This window comes from Panthera tigris, chromosome D3 (assembly GCF_018350195.1).
Source record: "Panthera tigris isolate Pti1 chromosome D3, P.tigris_Pti1_mat1.1, whole genome shotgun sequence".
NCBI classification, from domain to species: Eukaryota; Metazoa; Chordata; class Mammalia; order Carnivora; family Felidae; genus Panthera; species Panthera tigris.
Window position 1 is genome coordinate 14,152,091 of NC_056671.1, and position 21,301 is coordinate 14,173,391.

Here is a 21,301-nt window from a genome sequence, read left to right on the forward strand (position 1 = left end):
AGGACAATATGGTTCTACTCGCTTTACATATCAGGAAACTGAGGCTTGAAGATTTTCTTATGCTTAGTGAAGGAGGCACTTCTGTTTGGAGGGGTGGGGGGGGGCGGTCTGAGACTATTTAACAATCGTTATGGGATGGGCACTGGCCAATCAGAGCACTCGTCCAACCAATCAGAACACAGGCCCGGCCAATCAGGAGACAGGCTCAGCCAATCAGAACATGCACCCAACCAATCAGAACAGAAGCCCGGACAATCAGATTAAATAGTGTTACAAATGCGTAACAGCTGCCTGTCTGTATTGCTTTGTACTGGGCAGGGATTATGACATTTTGTCCATCCGAACAATTCCTAGTTTTCCGACGGTGGTCACTGACCTCCCAACAATCAACATTCCTGTGAGATGAGCACATATCACTGACATGCCCATTTGCCAGATAAAGAAACCAGGGCTCCGAACTGGTGAGCAAAATCTGACAAGGGGCACATTACCAGGGGTAGCAACCCTCAGGGAAGAAGCCAGATCTCCCAACTCCTGGCCCAGAGCTTCCGGCTGTGTCTTATGTGGCTCCTAGCCAACCACACTACAAATTCCCCGAGGTCAGGGGCTGTAGCAGACATTTCCTTGACGCTTTCATGATACTCAGTGCTATGGTCTGCGTGTTTGTGTCCCTCCAAAATTCATATGTTGAAATCCTAACCCCCAGTGTGGTGGTCTTAGGAGGTGGGGTCTTTGGGAGGTACTACTTGGGTCACGAGGACAGACCTTCATGAAGGAATTGTGCACACACAAAAGGGGACCCAGAGAGCTTGCTTGCCCTCTTCCACCATGCAAGGTACAGCAAGAACCAGGAGAGGGTCCTCACCAGATGGCCATAGAGGCACCTTGATCTTGGACTTCCCAGCCTCCAGAACTAAGAGAAATAAATGTCTGTTGTTTACACAGCCACCCAGTCTGTGGAATTCTGTTATGGCAGCCCCAGTGGACTAAGACACTTTGCATATCAGGAACTCACTCGGTACAGATTACTCCATTCAGATATGGGGGCAGGTGTGGTGATGTCCAGCAGAAACCAATGAGGATCAAAACTGACCCAAACCCAAACACCATACATCATACAGTAGTATTGACGGCCACAACAATGGTGGTCACCATCGTGATGACTGCCATATTATGCCCATCTTAAAGATGGGAAAACTGAGGCTACAGATGTTAGGTAATAAAATGGCAGAGACAAGATTTCAAACCCAAGCTTATCCAATTCTCACCTTGGCGCTTGGCCACTGGTGGGATGCTATCTGCCTTGGGAATGGCACTGAGCCTCTACCTGGTACCAGGGGTTAACCTCCTCTGCCAGGCTGTGTGCTGCCTAGAGACTCCCAAGGAATGTCGGAGGGATAGCAAAGCAACTGCTTGCCAGGGATCATAGAGAAATGCAGTTCAAGGGAGATGTTTGGCGAACCGCAAGCGTTTTCTGTACCATGTGGAGATGTGTCCCCACTAATTTGGCTCATGAACTAATCTGGCCAGGGGGATGCTCCTCAAAGCCCCTGAGGACAGAGACCCCCGTTACTCACTGTTACTTTAGGACACTGGTTATCAGCTTCCCTGGCATTCATTCTCCATTCTTAGGCACACCCCTCCATTTGTAAGCCCAAAGGTAAAGCTCACAGTCTAGGATTAAGCCAATAAATTAGCATCCCACATGTTTGACCCCACTGATTGGTTTAGAGGTGAGCATACGGTCATGCTGGTTGAATCAGTGAATCTCAGACCTAAACATTCTCACTCTTCCATTCTGGACCAGAGCAGGGAAGGGACTTCTGGGATCATCTTACTGCCACATGGAGCCTAAAAGCGTAGCCATCCTGGAGAAGAACAAAGTCAAGACATACAGAGAGACTGAGGCTTGACATGAACTGAGCCCCCTGATCCAGCCATACCTGAAGCCTACCTTAGTAGCCCCTGGACCTTTCAGTTACATGTGCTAATAAATGACCTTCATACTAAAAACAACAACTCAACTTGGATTGTTTGTCACTTGTGTCAAGTTCTATGTTAGTCCTACCACCACCAGGCAGTGACAAAGACCTGCTTGTTTCTAATCAACAAAATCGTTATTGAGAGTTTTGTTTGAGTGCCTGTTTCTTTGGCCAGTTAAGGTAGCAGACCACCCATGACATCCCAAAGACTGCATCAAAGTCCAGCAACTTCAGTTCCTGCCTCGATGATGCCAAATTCAGCCGGCTCTGCAGCTCTGGAGGACAACAAGCAAAATCCTTTCTCCTTTGTCCTCTAGATTCTGAGTAGCTGAAGGCTCACAGTGCTGGCTGCAAAGTGAATGCTCAAAAATGTTACTGTCCTTTTGAAAATATTGATGTGTGCCAGCTCCATGCAAGGCACAGTGGAAACAGTGATGAGCAAGAGAAATGCGGTCACAGCCCTTGTGGAACTGATAATGGGGGAACAGGGCATTAAGCAAATACTCAGAAATAAACAGATGGCTGTGGACTGCGGGAAGTGCTTCAGAAGGAAAGCGCAAGAGATGAGACGAGATGCAACTGACACCCACTTGGGGAGGTAGGAAATGCTTTCCCAAGGAAGTAGAAGTTCAGATAAAGTGACGACAATGGCAGGGTGTCCAGGAGCCCACGGGTTCAAAGCAGGAGAGAACACAGTTCACTTAAGGTCGTGGTAGAATCTTAACCCTGGTTTGGGAGCCAGATTCTCATTTGCGGAAGATCACTCTGGTGGACTGGATATGGGACTGAAATGAATATGGAAAGATCCATGTGGAGACTACTGAATAGTTTGGACCAGGGTGTTGGTGATGGAGGAGGATATGGAAAAAAAAAACCCCGGAAGAACAGAACTCACAGTCTACAACCTATGAGCCAAATCTGCCCCCTTGACAGTTTTTGTAAATAAAGTTTTATTGGCACACAGCCACACCCATTCTGTTGGAAGAAAGTCTATGGCTCTACATGCTATAGACTAAATCATATGATGATTTAGAAGATCAACTCAATAAGACTTGGAAATGGGGCATCGTGGAGAGGAAGGGCCAAGGATCACACCTAGATAAAATACAGGCTTGCTCAACTGAGGAGATGTGCAAGATGGGGTCACTAGGGACGAATTAGCTTTATCAGGGAAAGAAACAACTTTGATGAAAACAACCCACCATGTCCCTACTACCTAATGGAAATGAAGTCTGGCCAAATCGTGTGCAGAGTGCACATGCAACCTGGATGGAGTCTGAAGGTTCTAGTCTTAGCTCTGATGTGCTGTGTAACTTGCAGCCATGCATGGATTTCTCCTCCTGGAACATCAGTTTCTTCATCCGCAGAATGGGGATACAGAGGTACGAGGAAGGAATATGAAATGCCTGGTGTATCCTGCATCGTTCGAGGGCAACTCTGCTTGTTACTTCTGGTCTTGTTGCTATGAAATCAGTTGAGGTACTCACCAGGGATGGCGGCGGGTTGGGGGGGGGGGATGTTACTGGGACAAAGGTACAGTCAGACACAGGTCCTCGTGACAGGGAATGGGACTGCCCACGCCAACAGTGTGTACCTGCCCAGGGATCAGGACTCACTCCAATAGCTATAAATGACCCCCTGGCTGCTAATGCCAACCACTTACCGACCAATTTTTGCTGCTACGATTCCTGGTGGGAGCAATCATAACAAAAGGTCTAAGGTTGTCTATTGCATGCTGAGCCCAAACTGTTTGTGCTCAGGCAAGGACTGCAAAATTACAGAGAAGAAAGGGTTGATGATAAAAACCCAGAAGGTGCCTCCTCTACAACATTCATAACTACATGCATCACACACACACACACCACCAGCACTCCTTGCACACAGAAGGTGTCACCTTTTCAAGGAAGGCACTGTTTCCTTCCCCTAGAGCACATTCAGTAGCAGCAGAAGGGCTGACTTTGCAACCATCCTGGCATAATAGAGCTATCAGCTGGGCATCAGGAGATCCAAGTTAAAATCCCAGCTCTGAAACCCTGGGCAAGTTCCTTCTACTTTCTGGCCTCAGCTTCTCCATCTTTAAAATAAGGGCTTGGATTCTGTGATTTCTGAGCTCCCTATCAGTTCTGACCTCTATGCTTTTATTTATGTTTTTAAATTTTTTTTAAGTTTATTTATTTTGAGAGAGAGAATGAGAAGGGAAGGGGCAGAGAAAGGGCGGGTAGAGAGAATTCTAATCAGGCTCCTCGCTGGACAGCACGGAGCCTGATGTAGGGGTTCTGATCCCATGAACCACGAGGTCATGACCTGAGCTGAAACCAGGAGTCAGAAGTTTAACAGACTGAGCCACCCAGGTGCCTTTTGACCTCTACGATTTCAGAACAGAAGTTACAAACTGGGAGCTCTAAGACCAAATACAACCCACAACCCGGTGGGATTATTTAATACCACCTCACACAGTGTTAAGAGATTTTTCATTGGATGCTAGCATTTTACAACTGGGAGATTTCTCATAAAAGTCACAGTTGCTGACTTCTTCAGAAAAATTCAAACACCTGGCAGCTCGGATGCACTGAAAAAGACACACCAGCATGTAAGTAACAGTTGTGCCCAAACCACACAGCCTGGGTCTAACACGAAGACACACACAGACAAGCCCCAATTGAGAAGCGTTCTGTGGAGAAGCCGGCCCCCATTCTTCAAAGGCGTCAAAGTCGCAAACAAGGAAGAAAGGCTGATGAACTATTCAAGCCTGACACAAGAACTTAATGCAATATGTGATCCTGGAGCGCATCCGCACCAGAAAAATAAATTGCTATGAAATATACTATTGAGACAATTGTTGAAACAGGAATATGGGTAGATGAAAGTCTCGAGTCAATGTCAAGTTTACTGAATCCGGTACCTGTGTGTGGTTATGCAACCCACTCCCAAATGGCTCACAAGAATGAAAGAGAGGAAGTGAATGCACGGAGATGTTAAAAATGAATGAGGGGCGCCTGGGTGGCGCAGTCGGTTAAGCGTCCGACTTCAGCCAGGTCACGATCTCGCGGTCCGTGAGTTCGAGCCCCGCGTCAGGCTCTGGGCTGATGGCTCGGAGCCTGGAGCCTGCTTCCGATTCTGTGTCTCCCTCTCTCTCTGCCCCTCCCCCGTTCATGCTCTGTCTCTCTCTGTCCCAAAAATAAATTAAAAAAAAAAAAAATGAATGAATCTGGGGGCACCTGGGAGGCTCAGTCAGTTATGCGTCTGACTTCAGCTCAGGTCATGATCTCATGGTTCATGGGTTCGAGCCCTGTGTTGGCTCTGTGCCCGACGGCTCAGGGCCTGGAGCCTGCTTCGGATTCTGTGTCTACCCCCCCTCTCTGCCCCTCCCCCACTCGTGCTCTGTCTCTCTTTGTCTCTCTCTTTCAAAAATAAACATTAAAAAAGTAAGTAAATAAAAATACAAATGGACCAATCTGAGTAAAGGGGGTACAGGAGTCCTTTGCAGTGTTCTGTAACTTTTCTGTAAGTTTGAAATTATTTCAAAATTAAAAGTTGTTTGTTTTTTTTTAAAGACTGTCATATAACCAAGCAATTCTCAAATGTTAGTGTGCGGAATCCCCTGGAGGTTTGGTGAAAATTCAGATTGCTGAACCTCCCTCAGGGCGGCTGCTGCTTCTCTTTTTAATGTTTATTTCTTTATTATTGAGGGGGGAGAGGGGCAGAGACAGAATCCCATGTAGGCTCCCCGCTCAGCGCCGAGCCCAACACAGGGCTTGATCCCACAACCTGAGCTGAAACCAAGAGTCGGATGCAACCGACTGAGCCACCCAGGCGCCCCTCCCCAGAGCTTCCGATACAGTAGGTCTGAAGGGGGAAAGTAAGAATGTGCATTTCTAATAAGCTCACGTGTGATACACACGCTGCTGGCCTTGGACACACTTTGAGAAGCCCTGGGACACTAGTTTAAACGGTGAAAGTGACCGTCAAAACACAGAAGGAGTTTTTGAAAGGCAGGATGGACAGAGGGATGGTACAGGGGACTAGTGTTTTCCATCATGAGCCTTTTTGGATCATTTTCTTTGTTTCCAGGAATACACAGCTTCATGCCTATAAAGCACCCGGACCAAGGCCTGCCTGGCAAGTAGCAGGTGGTCAGTACGTGTCAGGGACCCGCTGGTATTTAAGTTTCTAAAATACAGCAAAGATGCCAGGCAATACGGGTGCTTCCTGTACCTGCTGGGGAGGGGGGAAGAAGGGATAAGGAACAGCACTTTGACCTGCTCCGTGTGGGGGAGACACATCCTTTGGGGTGCTCCAATGCGACCTACGGGGGGGTCCCCCTTTCAGACCGCCACCACAGAGTCAGGTCAGGCACAAACGCCTCAAAAATCTCTCCTGATTCTGAGACAAGAACGTAGTTCAGGCTGCAAAGTTGTGTCAGGACACGCAGCTCCCCCTAGTCCTCTTCCGGGGGGTAATGAACCTTGGCCTCAAGCCTCATTAAACCCCATGATATAATCACCCCCGTCCCGAGTCTCTTTGCAACCCTTCCAGAGGCTGGTTTCTTGGGAGCACGCAGTTCAGCTTCATCGGTCTGTAGTGCTACCTGCTGCCTCCCTCAACAAATCAGCCTTCTGACTCAGCCTCGAGGCACATGAGGCCAGGCCCTCAACGGAGGGTCAACTATCTGCCGCCTTGTGTCTAAGAAAAAGCGCAGGAGATGTTTGGCGAAAAGAGGAGGAGAGACAGGGCGGCGAGACAGGGCAAGGTGAGGGCCACGCCGTCTTTCAAGGCACCTCGCGCGGGGCAGTACTTTGTAAGACGGGGGCCTGGTGTAAAACTCCAGCTGGTGCCATTAGGACCAAGAAGGGGAAGTGTGGGAACCATCAGTCACTTGTTCCCTTTGGTAACTGCTGCCCTCAAGGGCTAGACCCCCACAGACAGCTAATAAAGAAACACCCAGAAAACTGCAGGTGGTCAAAGTTGCCTGTTATTCCTCATCTTCTACCGGAGATGCCCTGGCCGCCTTCTGCAGCTGCCTGGCCCCCACAGGGACGGCTACCACCTGGGACAATGGATCCCCTGAGTATCAACACCGGAGTCTGGCAGGGCAGTGCTTTGTTAGCCAGCGTGGGTGCTGCTCTCTGAGTGAGCACAGCATGCTCACAAACGTGACGCTCCTTGGAGCAAGGCTGACCCCCAACACCACAATCCCCCCAGGAGGCGGGGGTGCCAGAGAGGGAACTGGAACGAGTTAAGGTCTCTATCTGATGAGCAAACAGGTCTTGGTGAAGAGCGTCACAACCGCATTTCCTCTGCATTACAGAACGAGGCATTCAGAATGGGTGCAAACTCCACTTCCTGCTTGCCCTTGTGATCTTGGGCCAGCTACTCAAATGCTCTCAGCCTCAGTTTCTTCATCTGCAAAATGGGGAGAAGAAGAGAAACTACCTGATGGAGCACTGTGAGGCTTAGGTGAAATAGTACAAGTAAACTGCTTTGCCTGAATTGAAGCTGCCTGTACCACTGTCAACACACCACAAATGCCAATTGCTATTATTATCACCATTTCCATCATTGTTACAAGTTATGCCATCATCTAACGAGCCCCGATAGCTGCCAAAGCTACCCTTTGTGGAGACCCAGTGCTCTAAGCACTCCCCGACCCCGACTGCGCTGGGAAATCTACACTCATTCCTCATTTTGTCCTCACTACATCCTTGCCAGGTTGAAACAGACACTGGGGGTTCGGTGATTTGCCCAACAATATGTCAGCAACCACTTAGTGGCTATACTCCCCAAGTCACTTCCACCAGCCGGTAATGAACGATGATGAGTAATTACTCCTTCCCATCTAGCCGGTATTTTTTCATTCTGAAGAAGATGCTTTACTGGGGATGAGAGCGGCAGCCTGACCCAGTTTGGCCCGAATCAGAGATACCCTACAAGGAGCCAGCAGCACCCAGCTTGTTGGACCAAAACTGGTCCATGGGTGGAGGGCATCCGATCAGACACCATCTGGGCAGCACGGCATGCCCAAATGAAATGCCAAATAAATGCATCAAGGACGGACAGGTAAGTCCACTGCTCTCTACTCCTTCGGGAAGTAGATTCACTCCTGAGTCACCATCTTCCAACGTTGAGCAGTAGGGTTTAATAACTCGTGTTTTGTCCAGAGTCAGCCTTAGAGAAAGGTTCCTCTGCAAGCTGGGGCTCCTGCCGTCACGGCATGCCCAAAGATTTGCCCAGGAAAAGCTCGCTGGGTAAGCCTTAGAAACACAGAGTTTCTAAGCTCTGGAATGGACCCTTACGGAGTGTTTTGTTGTACAACTGGGGAATCTGAGACCCAGACAGAGAGAGGAATTTGCTTTACCAAAGTGCAGGGATATAGGCTTAAGTTGGATCTGGATTCAAAACCTAGGACATGGGCAAGACCATTCACCCTTCTGAGCCTCTGTTTCCTTATCTACAGAATGGGAATTATAATGCCTGCCTCAAAGTGTGTGGTGAGCCTTAACCAGGGAGGGACAGAGGTCGCACGAGCACTCGGTGGCATCCTGGAGACTGTGTTTCCTAACCTGGAGCCTGTTCCACCGGGCTGCCTCTGTCTCTGTCACGTGTTAGCATCAGTGGAAATGGGACCGGTCCATGGGATTCCAGCTAATATTTGAGTTACATACTCCTTTTCCTGCTGAGATTCAGATGCTACTTTCTTCCTTTATGGAAGATCAGAGGGTGACCTCTCTGCATACAAGGACCAGGACTGTCCAAACAGGCAACTGTGCTTCTAGGGTCTCGGTGCTAAGGGCTGATTTTAATTAGGGACTTTGCTCATGCCCACAGAGGAGAGAAGTCTCTCTTCTCACGTGGAGACCAGGGCAGGCATGAAAAGTTGGGAGTCATGGGGAATCCTCACAAAACTTTCCAGCAGGAGAGGAGGGATCTAAATGTGCAAGTCTGTGGTTATTTAAGCACGCTGAAGATGTTTCTATTCTGGAAAGAACTCAAGTGCAGAGTTGTGGTCAAACCCCCAGAGATGGCCATGCTAACATCACTCGTGGGATGGCGATGCCCGGAGACAGATGCAACCACCCGGCGTCATGCCAAGGTAAATTCCAAGCACTCTTAGGGCCATAGGGAAGTGGGGGGAGAACTGAAAGGCATTTACCCACAGCCCTCGGATTAACCATCAAGCCAGAGGATGTCAACACTGCCTGGAAAAAGGAGCTAACAAACATCATGATGATAGCTAGCACTTATTAAGCACTTACTGTGTGCCAGGCACCGTGCAGATGACCTGACATGCAGCAGCTGATCTAGTGAATCTATTATTATTCCCATTTTACAGACGGAGACACTGAGGCTCAGAAAGGCTCTGCCCTGCTGGAGGTCAGGCACGCTGCTCAAAAGGAAACAGAGCTGGGACTGGCACCCAGGTACCTCCCTCCAGGTCCTCTCACCCTGTTGCTAGGACACATTTGATACGTCATCACCCCCTTTTCCTCATCTGAGCTCCCAAGCCACCCTCTGACTGCACACAGGCTCACCCCCATGGAGCATTTACGGTCTCTCTGACCGTGATTTCTCTCGACAAATTAATAAATTGGCCTTCTGGCGTTGATATGTGTCATGACTGCTATTTTAGTTTGCCTGATGCAGGGCCTGCTCCCCCTGGGCACTGAAATAAGCCAGGTTCTGGAACTTCTAACTGACGTCCACATGGGCCTCTTCTGGCTCTGGACCCTCAGTGGATTCCTGTGGCGGACGCATGACGCACATGTGCAGATGGTAAACTGAGCTCACCGTTCTGCCCAGGCCCACCATCTAGCGGTGCTACGTTGACTGTGTTAGCAGTCTTGACCTCAAGACACCGTGTTGGGGGTTACGTGTGCCATTTTCCAGGGAGAGAAACAACAGATTGCGTGAAATTCTCACAGGGTCCATAGCCCCCCTAAAAAAAGTCCGAAAACCCTTCTGGCAAAGGTAAAGGATCGAACCCCACATTTAGAGAAAGGCCCCCCGCTGAATATTTGGGGGATCCCGGATCAAATCGTGTGTGATGGTGAAGCGTATCCGCTCTGGAGCGAGAAGGAACCAGGTTCAAACCCTGGCTCCACTACTCAATAGCTGTGTGGCTTTCGCCAAGTTCTTTGAGGCCCCTGAGCCTCAGTTTCCTCATCTGTACAATGGGAATAACTCGTCTGCACAATGGCTTGTCGCGAGAACTAAATGAGGTCAGGCACGTGGGTGATAAGGACGCACAGGCGCTCAGTAAACACTGCTGCTCATTTATCAGACCAGCAACACGATCACCCTGTGGTTGTGCTGGGGGCCGGGGGCTTATTTCCCTCGCACTCTGGCAGCCCTCTCCTCCTCCTCAGCTCCCGGCCAATAAAAGTTGATGTCTTGGCTGGAGGACTGGCTGGGCTTTTTTCAGGGGCTCCCCTCTGACTACATCTGTGCCTGTTCAGCAAAACGGGCCTCTGGGCAGAGAAGATTAAACGCCTTCTGAAACCTCCACCCTTGATCACCAGAAAGTTCCATTTCCACTCCGAGTAATAACCATTTTGTCTCCGGCAGAAATTCGTGGGAGCAGAGTGTAAAACACCCCAGGCCGTGCTCAGCCTAGTTTGAACCCTAATACGTCTTTGAGATGAAAGGTTATACGTGTTGACCCGAGCGGGAGGAAAAAAAAAATTACAAAATTCAATCATAGATGCCTTATCCACAGTGACCCAAGAGAAATCCTGTGACCGGGCAGCAGAGAAGCAGAGAGAAAAAGCTGATGTCTCCTTTAATGCCCTGCATGCTTGCTTCCCTCTGTTATCCCTCCACACCTGCAGACAGAAAGAGTAGGAACAGGGGGACCAATGACAACAGCCAGTCAACCCCCCAAGTGCTAATTACGCCCCTTCCCTTCAAACCATCCCAAGGGGCGTGAACGGTGCAGGTGGGAGGGAGATGAGCCTCGCGTTCCAAGCATCTTACGAGCATCTTCTCAGAACGGGGAGCATACACCTGGCAGACAAGAGGGTTCAGCAGCCCCGGCGGGGTGGGCGGGTGACTTACTTGCAGAGAAGTTGGCCTCGGTGTGGACAGGAGGGGTGGAGGGCAGGAAAGGTGCATGTCCCACAAAGAAAGAGCGGAGGGAGCGCTCCGACAGGAGCGGCGAGCGCTGCTGAGACGGAATGTTCTCGCAGCTGCCCACGCTGCTGTGAATCTTGAGGTTCAAGGGCTTGCTTTTCTTCTTGGCTCTGAAAGGGAGACAGAAGCAGACGAGAGGGCAATGTGTCCGTCACTGCACACGAACTGAGAGGGGGTGGCCCCCATGTCGTTCAGCTGGTACCAATGTCCACCTCCCATGTTGACCTGGCCCTGATGCTGTCCTATCCAGACTTCACTGAGCTCCAGTCACCAGCTGGGTGCTGTTTCTCCCCTGTGACCCTTGGCTGGTGCTGTCCGCACTGCCCAGAATACCCTCCCCGTCCCTGCCTGGCTAATCCCCATCTGTCTTCTCTGACTCCGCTCTGGTGTCCTCTCCTCCAGGAAGCCTTCCCTGATACTCCCCTTCCCTTCTTGCCTGGGTCGGGTGTTCCTCTTCCATTCTTCTACGATATTCTGTATGTATCCCTGTGGCTGTACTTGCCTATTTTCCCAAATTTGTTCTTTTAGTGTCTGTCTCCCAAGTGAACTGTGGGTCTTTGAGGGCAATGACTCTGTAGTGTTTGTTTCTCTGTCCTTGGCAACTAGCACAGAACCTGGCACACAGTAGGTGCTCATTAAAAGCTTATGAAATGACCAATCTGGATTATGACTGGCACTGATCATGCTGCCTTCTAATTCCTTGAAGGCAGGGACCCTGTCGTTTTCGTTGCTGGATCTCTCAGACCCTGGCTCGGCACCAGCTGAATGGAATGAACCTCTGGGGTTGGTTTGGAAAACTTCTCCCCTTCCCAAGGAGCAGTTTAAGAGGGTGTGATTTGGCACAGCATCCAGAACAAACCACTCTGCCCTCCCCCCACCCCCATCCTTCCCCTTCCCCCACCCCCCACCACAGCCCCATTCAGGTCGGGCCCAGAGTTGGGCGCCATCTTGTGGCCAAAGTGAACCCTCCTTGCAAATTTTCTCTGTTTGTAGGTGGAGAGCCCAGGAAGGTGCCTTAATTAAAGGCTGGAGGCCTCCCACACACAGGCAGCCTAAAAGTCACCCTCTCCAGGAGGCCTGCTGCTCATCAGCTTTAAGGAATCTAAGTGCGCCCGCAGAGTCTCTCCCTCACTGCGTTGGGCTGGCAGCCCCACTTATTATCTCCCTGGGGGTCTGAAGCAAGGCCCAGGAAAGTACTTCCTGTTACAGCAGCACACGTTAGCTGGCTCTCCCTGCCCGAGAGGGAAACAAGGCATTTCATTCCACAAGAGTCTCCAAATGGGGGAGATTCACAGAGTAGGCATCTACACCGAGGCAATCTAATTTTGGAGTTAAACTTGGCAAGCTTCGGGATCAGTGAGACTGGGGCTCAGGTCCTGATCGTGACCTCAGGAAAGTGATCTCCTTTCTTTGTGCCTTAGTTTCCCTACCTGGTCAATGGGGAAATCAATACCACCTACCTAAGAAGGATGTCGTGACAATTCTACGAGATGACGTGCTTGGCACAGGGCCCTGCACAGAGCAAGGTTGCCTGTTGGGAACATCACTGTGACCATGTTAAACTGGGTGTCTATATAGCATGGAATTAACCTTGAAGAAGCCAAAAGTTGAAGCCAAGCTGTGGTTTTCACCTGAAACATCCAGCAACTCTCAGCCCACCGCTACTCTTGGCAGGTGAATAGGATGCAGTCATATCCTCTGGCAAGAGATCCCATCATTAGTTCCAAAACACTGACAGGAGCCTTGAGGCACTGGGCCACCAAATGACAAGCCAGATCCCTTGTATAAGGAGAACCAAGTCTAAGCCCAAGTTTAACAGTAGTTCAGTGACTGCAGAGAGTCAATTTGCTTTACCAACTCAGGGCCACAGACGGAGCAGAGAAGGGGTATATATAAATAAATGTTAGTTGGGTAGATGGATGGATAAAAAGGTAGATGGATGGATGGATGGATGGATGGATGAAGAGATGGATAGATGGAAGGAAGGAAGGGATGTAAGAAGGATGGGTGGATGGATGGATGGGTGGATGGGTAGATGGATGGATGGATGGATGGGTGGATGGACGGATAGATGGATGGGTGGATGGATGGATGGATGGATGGATGGATGAACGGGTGGATGGATGAAAAGGCTGAAGAACAGAAGGCTTATGGATGGATGGATGGATGGATGGATGGGTGGATGGATGTGTGGATGGATGCGTGGATGGATGGATGGATTGGTGGATGGATGGATGGATGGATGGATGAATGAACAGGTGGATGGATGAAAAGGCTGAAGAACAGAAGGATTATGGATGGATGGAAAGGTGGATGTAATGAAGGAAGAGAGGATGGGAGGATGGAAAGACAGACAGGAGGAAGAGAGGGGAGGAGAAAGAGAACGTGGAGAATGAATGGCTTCTTGATCGAAGTAGGTGGAGGGAAATCACATATCACTTCCTGCCCATCGAGGAAGCCTTCATGGACAGAATACGGGACTCACCTTTACCATTTGTCCTCATTACCCAGCACACTCAGAGGAGAAAACAGACACAAATGACTGTGTCCAATGACTGTGACTGTGTAAGATTCAGTGCATATTTTGCAGTATATCCTGCAGGTGTAATTAAAAAGAACATCCTCTCCAAGATCTCAGGATATCAGAAACCTATTGCATAAATGTCTTCCCTGGACTCGGGGCCAGTTTGGGGGAAAGCAGCAAAATGGGATGGCACAAAGCATCGGCGAGGGCAGCTCCATCCTTTGGGGCCGTATGAGCCCCAGGTGGACCATGCTGCTGTCTACACAGGCGGGCAAGTCGGAGCTCCCTGACATGGCAGGCTGTCCTGACAGCAGCCCCAGAGCCGGGTGGAGCAGAAGCTGCATGTCTAATTCAGCTCAGGGGCCATAATGTGTGCTTAGGGAAAATGCACTTGTTTCACCAGGTACCGCAAAGGATTATTCATTCCAGTGCTGGAATCGAGCAAAGTTCTTCTGACCTTCCTGGAGCCTAATTTGCATGGACTAAGCGAAAAGGATCCTGAGAAAACTCTACCTCTTCGAATTGGTTCATTAGTCTCCATCTGTGGCCACACAGCTCTGGGCCAAGCCACTCTCCTCCCTCAACTCAGCTGCTGCTGCTGTGTCGGAATCAGACCCTCAATCCCACTGCTTTTTGGGGTTTTTTTATTTTTTTTATTTTTTATGGTCTTTACCTTTTATTTATATTGAGGCGAAATTCACATCATATGTAGTAACCACTTTAAAGTGAGCAATCCGGTGACATAAAGCACATTCACAGTGTTGTGCAACAACCATCCCTATCCAGTTCCAAAATAGTTTCATCGCCCCCAAACAAAACCCTGTACCCACTAGGCAGTTTCTCTCCGCGCCCTGCCCTCCAGCCCACGACAACTACCGACCTGCTTCCTGTCCCTTTAGATTTGTCGATTCAGGGTATTTCGTACAAACGGATTTACACAAGATGTGAACTTCTGCGTCTGGCTTCTTTCACTGAACCTAACGTTTCTGAGATTCATCCATGTGGTAACAGTGTATCAAAACTTCATTCCTTTCCACGGTTGAATAATCCCATCCCACTTTCGATTCTTTATAATCTGTTCTCCACCCAGGCACCGAAGCGAGGTTTTAAAGAGCCCGCATTGTAACATGTCACTCCTCCGTGCCCCCACCCCTACCTCCACCCCCGCCCCCGTGCTTAAAAACTTCCAAAGGTTTCCTTACAAAAAGCTTCAAGAGACCCTCAGGGATCACCCTCTGGACCATCCTGTCAGTGGAGATCCACTTTAGGCATCCCTTCCTCAGAGACACAGTCCTCAACCCTCAGAACTAGTCAGATCTCCAGGTCACATGTGCTCCCAGCACTAAATGCTTTTCCTTCACACAGTGCATCCCGGTTGGAGTTCTGCTGCTGCTTAGGTGGTTAATGAGTGGATGTGCGTCTCCCCTCCCAGTTTGTGCCCACCAAACACGGGGTGGACCTGTAGCCCAGCACCTAACACAAAGCAGGCAACCCACAGTTGCAGAGCTAAGACCAGAAGCCAGGCCTATGGACTCTCACCCAAGCTCATGTGCCTCAACTCGAGCAAAGACAACCCGGCACCTTCTGTCTTGGGAGGATTCTAAAGGAATGCAGCCCGGTTTCGATCTACAAGGCAGGAGCCCTGCTCTGCCAGCATCTTCTCCATTAACTCCAGCTGTGGGCTCCTTGAGGGCAGAGGCACACCTGATTTCTTGTGCCACCCCTGGCCTAGGTCTGGCAGACAGCCCTGTACTCCAAAGGCTCTTGATCAGTGCCCACTGGTCAGCCAGTACCTCAGAGCCTTGGCTGCAAAGATCACGGAGGGGGTCCCAAACTGATGATTAGTCTGTCCACTTTTTTTAATTTTTTTTCCCATTGGATATTCTTTCCTGCTTTGTCAAAGATCAGTTGGCCATATGTTTGTGGGTCTAGTTCTGGGGTTTCTATTCTATTCCATTGGTCTCTGTGTCTGTTTTTGTGCCAATACCATGCTGTCTTGATGATGACAGCTTTGTACTAGAGGCTAAAGTCTGGGATTGTGATGCCTCCTGCTTTGGTCTTCTTCTTCAAAATTACTTTGGCTATTCGGGGCCTTTTGTGGTTCCATATGAATTTTAGGATTGCTCGTTCTAGTTTTGAGAAGAATGCTGGTGCAATTTTGATTGGGATTGCACTGAATGTGTAGATAGCTTTGGGTAGTTTTAATTTTTTTTTTTTTTTAATATTAGAGGGAGAGAGCACGCAAGCAGGGGAGAGGGGCAGAGAGCGAGGGAGGGAGAATCCCAAGCAGGCTCCACACTCAGCACAGAGCCCGACGCAGGGGCTTGATCCTACAGCTCTGGGATCATGACCTGAGCCGAAATCAAGAGTCAGGCGCCCAACCGACGGAGCCCCCCAGGTGCCTCTGCACTACCTTCTATTCCCAAAGTTTGATGGGTGCCAAGTCAAGCAGAGCTGCTGGCTCCTGTGGTCTCTTTACCCTCACTTCCTCGAATGTGGGGTTGTGTCCGCTTGAACTCGGATGCCTTCACCCAGCTACAAACGTCAGCGTCTCGTTAACGGTGTCTGGGGCATCCAGCTTGGCCAGTTGGTAGGAAATGAGTGAGCTGGGGGTGGACGAGCTCCTCGCAAGCATGGCTGGAGGACAGGCACAGCACACATTCTCACACCCCGCTCTGTGCAGCAAAGCACTTGACCATAACCGTTTTCCCAGAGAGGAAAACAATGCCCGCTGGTCTTACACGGGGCTGCACGAGCTGTCCCTTCTTCCCAGATGGGGCCATTTAAGTCGTCTGCAGCTGACATGATCTGATTACCCAAAAATGAGGCCTCCAGGCAAGACCCTTTTCTTTTTAAAAAAAAAAATTTTTTTTAACCTTTATTTATTTTTGAGACAGAGAGAGACAGAGCATGAGTGGCGGAGGGTCAGAGAGAGAGAGGGAGACACAGAATCTGAAACAGGCTCCAGGCTCTGAGCTGTCAGCACAGAGCCCGACGTGAGGCTCGAACTCACAGACTGCATGATCACGACCTGAGCCGAAGTTGGATGCTTAACCGACTGAGCCACCCAGGCGCCCCAGCAAGACCCTTTTCAAAACCAAATAATAGCACCAAGTTCTTGGGTGGGAAGGGGGCGGGGGGGGGGGGCGGTGCACAGAGCCCAGGGAAGGAGAGAATTTGGAAAAGCAAAGGCCTGTAAGTCTAACACCAGGAGAATGTTTGGTAGCATATGCTCTTGACCACAGACTACAACCCTCAATTCTGGCTCGAACACACCCCAAGCATGACATTGATCTACGAGAGCACTCGGAAAAAGGAAGCATGAGTAAGTCAATCAAACACCGTAAGCTGCATTTCCCCAGGTGTGGATGAATATGAAATGCCTTCAGACGAGGCAAGAGTGAAATTTTTGTCTTTTAACAGTTAAAATTTTAAAAATGAACTTGCACATCAACTGCATAATCTCACAGCAATGATTTCCTGGTAGACAGCTTTATGTAAAATGTACTAAGAAGAAAAAGCAGGTGAAACAGAAGGAGAAAGAGGAGAAAGGGGCAGAGAAGAGGGAGAGGAAGAGACACTGATTGGAAAGCATGTGAAGTACATTCCAGAACGGGTCCCGCCAGAATGGCTAACGAGAGAGTTTGCGGTACCAAAAGTGGGCCAGGATAGAGAGCAACCAGAAGTCCCCTCCCCCCACCCTCCCCCCTCCCCCCTCCCCACCCTCCCCCCTCCCCCCTCCCCACCCTCCCCTGCCAATTCTGGTAAAACTGTAAAGTGGTACAACCATTTTGAAAACCTATCAACTAAAGTGAATATACCCTCTAAGCAAAAGATTTACCCCCTGGGTATGTACCCAACCAAAATGAGTGCCCACATCCACAAAAGAATGCCCATGGCAACAATATTCATGTGGCCAAACACTGGAAACAGTCTCCATGTCCACCAGTAACAGAAAGCACAAAGTATAGTATGCTCATACAATTGATCACCGCATGGCAATGAAAAAGAGAAAACTACACCTTATACTATAACGTGGCTGAATCTCAATGACAGAATGTCGGGCAAAGAAAACCACCCACAGAAACGCTTGTATTGTATGACTCCATTATGATTCTATTTACATGATGTTCGAGAACAGGCCAAATTAATCAATGCTGGAGAGGCTAGAAGAGTGATTTTTTTAAATTCTCTAATGTTTATTCATTTATTTTTGAGGCGGGGGGGGGGGGGGTGGGTAGCAGGGGGAGGGGCAGAGAGAGAGAGAAAGACACAGAATCTGAAGCAGGCTCCAGGCTCCAAGCTGTCAGCACAGACCCCGACGTGGGGCTTGAATCCACAAACCGTGAGATCACGACCTGAGCCAAAGTCAGACACTTAATCGACTGAGCCACCAGGTGCCCTAGAATATGAAGAAACCAGAACCCTTGCACCTTGCTGGTGGGATTGTCCAGAGGGGCAGCCACTGTGGGAGAGACACCATATGATGGGGCAATTCCACTCCTAGATACAGACCCCGGAGAACCGAAACCAGATGTTCAAACAAAAAACTGTGCACGATGTTTAGAGCACCATCATTCACAAGAGTCAAAAGGTATAAACCACCCAAAAGTCCATCAACAAATGAATGGATAAACATTCAAGTTGTGGTCGACCCGTGCAAAGGAAGACGATCCAGTATTACAAAGTACTGATTCGCGCTACATTGTGGGGAAACCTCAAAAACATTAGCTAGTGCAACACACATGCACACCAAAGACCACACGTTATGACTCCATGTATATGAAATCTCCAGAAAAGGCAAATCCACAGAGACAGAAAGCAGATTAGTGGTCGTCCAGGGGGCAGGAGGACTTAAAAAGTAACTGGTTAATGGGCTTGGGGTTTCCGCTTGGGGTGACGAGGAAGTTCTAGAGCTGGACAGTGGTGATCCAGCTGAACTGTACAGTTTAAACTGGTTAAAATGGGGGTGCCTGGGTGGCTCAGTCGGTTAAGCATCCGACTTCAGCTCAGGTCATGAACTCGCAGTTCGTGGGTTCGAGCCCCACATCAGGCTCTGTGCTGACAGCTCAGAGGCTGGAGCCTGCTTCACATTCTCTGTCTCTCTCTCTCTCTCTGCCCCTCCCCTGCTCATGCTCTGTCTCTCTTTCTCTCTCAAAAAGAAATAAACATTTTTTAAAAAGTTACAAAAAAATAAATAAAATAAACTGGTTAAAATGGTAAATTTTATGCTCTAAGTATTTTCCTACAGTTAGAAAAATGGATAATAGTAATGCAGGACCTAGATCTCTCCCTCTTACTAGCTGTGTGACCTTCAAGAAGTCATTTAACCTCTCTGAACCTCAATGTCCTCACCTGTAAAAATGCATAATAATTCCTCTATTTCACAAGATTGTATGAAGGTCTAATGAAATAACGTACTTGGAGTGTCTGAGAGAGTGTGTGGCACCTGCTAGGTAAATCCTCTTTCCTGCACTGGTCCCTGGCCAAGATGCCTCCTTCCCTCTAGACAGACTGAGGCTCTTTATGGGCAAAGATGATGTGAAAGTCAGGCTCAAAATCAAGAGAAAATGGACAAGCATTCATGAAGAGGACCAAAGAATTCCTCTTTACCCTGGACCTCTTTCCTCAGGGGAAACATACGATGGTCTGTGGACCACACGGACTGAGGAGGGAGGCTGCCCATCACTGGGATTCAGCGATGACCAGATTGAGCAGACATGAAACATTCCTGAAAGAGGGAAAGCTACAACAAGGTTTCCAAAGGCCTTCCTGGGGACACAGTATTTAGGCTGAGAACTGAATATCAAAAAAGAAGCCAGAATGCAAAGATCTTGAGGGAGAGGGGACCAGGCAGTGAGGCAAAGTCGATGCTGGGGAGTCCAAGGCCAGGGCAGGTCAACTCGTTGTGAGCAAGGAGTAGAGAGGCAGAAGGCACAAGCAGGGGCCATGGGGCCAGATCACTGCGATCGGTGGGTGCCACGTGGGTGCTTGCCACTGTAGGGAGGTGGGGTTTATTTGAGAGCAATGGGCACCTGCCAGCAGGTTTTAAGAAGGAAGAGGACAAAACCTAATTCTGTTCTGGGAAGACCACTCTGTCAGTGTGTAGAGAGTTGACTGTGGTGTGGGCAAGAATGGGATTACGGGATCCCGAGGGGAGGCTGTGGCAGTCACCCAGGCAAAAGATGATGACGGCACGGACCGAGGTCTGGGCATCAGAGGGGGAGGAAAGGGAAGCATCTGGAACACAGCTCTTCTGGGACTTGCCAGCCAAGAGTGTGGTGGGATGAGAGAAAGAGACCTCTGACGTCTCCTAAATCAGTTGTGCCGTGTGAATGCCCGGTCTTAGCTGGACAGTCTCCCATGTAGAGAAACATTTCCTGGAAGAATTTACAAGAGGGGGTGGGCAGGCTGGCGGAGGGGAGGCAGGCTGATTTGGGGAGTAGGTACTTTGTTACTTTGAGGCTTTGAACTTAGTAGCCATTTGAACTTAGTAACAAGAGTATTCTTTGATAATAATTTAAAAAAACATAACTGTAAAATGGCATACAGTATTTTTGGCTTGAATTTTTCTCTTTGTTTTATTAAAAAAAACTCTAGAAGACAGAGGAACAAACATGGAATAATGTGGTCAAACATTATTTAATATTTCAATGATGTTTCATTATTTTTTCAATAAGTTTTAAATTGAAGATCAAATTTGAGATGGATTTTGTTTCCTAAATGGCTTCTATCAGTCATTTAGTAATTGGTATCTCAGATTTAGTTGACAGATATAAAAATGTGGTTGTTTATAGATTCCTAGAAATTAAACATATATATATGTGTGTATCATTGTATATATAATATGCATTATATATTAACTTACATATTTATAGTACATGACATATAATACATGTACATAATATATATAATACACTATATCACAGTATGAGTACTACATATACATATGTAAATCTATATATCCATGTATAATATATAATGTAGTATATATTATATTTATGTGTACGAATTTATATATGTATATATACCATATAATAGTATAATATATAGTATAGTATAGTATATATTTATATATACATTTATATATGTATTATAGTATGTGATTAAACATGTTATATATACACATACATACTTAACTGTTTTCTTAAAAATAGATACACAGTATTTTATTTTTTTTAATATTTATTTTTGAGAGAGAGAGAGAGAGAGAGAACAGGAGTGGCAGAGAGAGAGGGAGACACAGAATCCGAAGCAGGGTCCAGGCTCTGAGCTGTCAGCACAGAGCCCGATGCGGGGCTGGAACCCACAAGCCGTGAGATCATGACCTGAGTCGAAGTCGGATGCTTAACCAACTGAGCCACCCAGGTGCCCCACGTCTTTTTTTTTTTTTAAGGTTAAACCTTGCTCAGTAACAGATCAGTTCTCAATATCAAACAGATCTTCTACCGAGACCTGATTGGGAAAAGAGCGTGTGTGTGTGTGTGTGTGTGTGTGTGTGTGTGTGTGTGTACGCATGTGTGCATGTGTGTGTGTGTGTGTATACACACACACACTAAGACACCACTTCACTTCTTCAGAGCCAGGACGAGTACGAGAGGAAGAAGGAATGAGAGAGGAAAGGAAAGATATTCTAGTGCAGAGGTTGGTGAATTCTTTTCTGTAAAGG

At 48.5% G+C, this 21,301-nt stretch overlaps 1 protein-coding gene across 5 annotated transcripts in view; it reads right to left on the reverse strand.

Annotated features, from left to right (window-relative positions):
• KSR2 (kinase suppressor of ras 2) overlaps nt 1-21,301 on the reverse strand; it is a 436,218-nt gene that overhangs the window by 168,945 nt on the left and 245,972 nt on the right. For all 5 annotated transcript variants that reach the window (XM_042961772.1, XM_042961770.1, XM_042961771.1 and 2 more), the window contains exon 7: nt 11,034-11,218. In XM_042961772.1, coding sequence (XP_042817706.1) covers nt 11,034-11,218 — 185 coding nt within the window. The remainder of the gene's footprint in view (nt 1-11,033; nt 11,219-21,301) is intronic.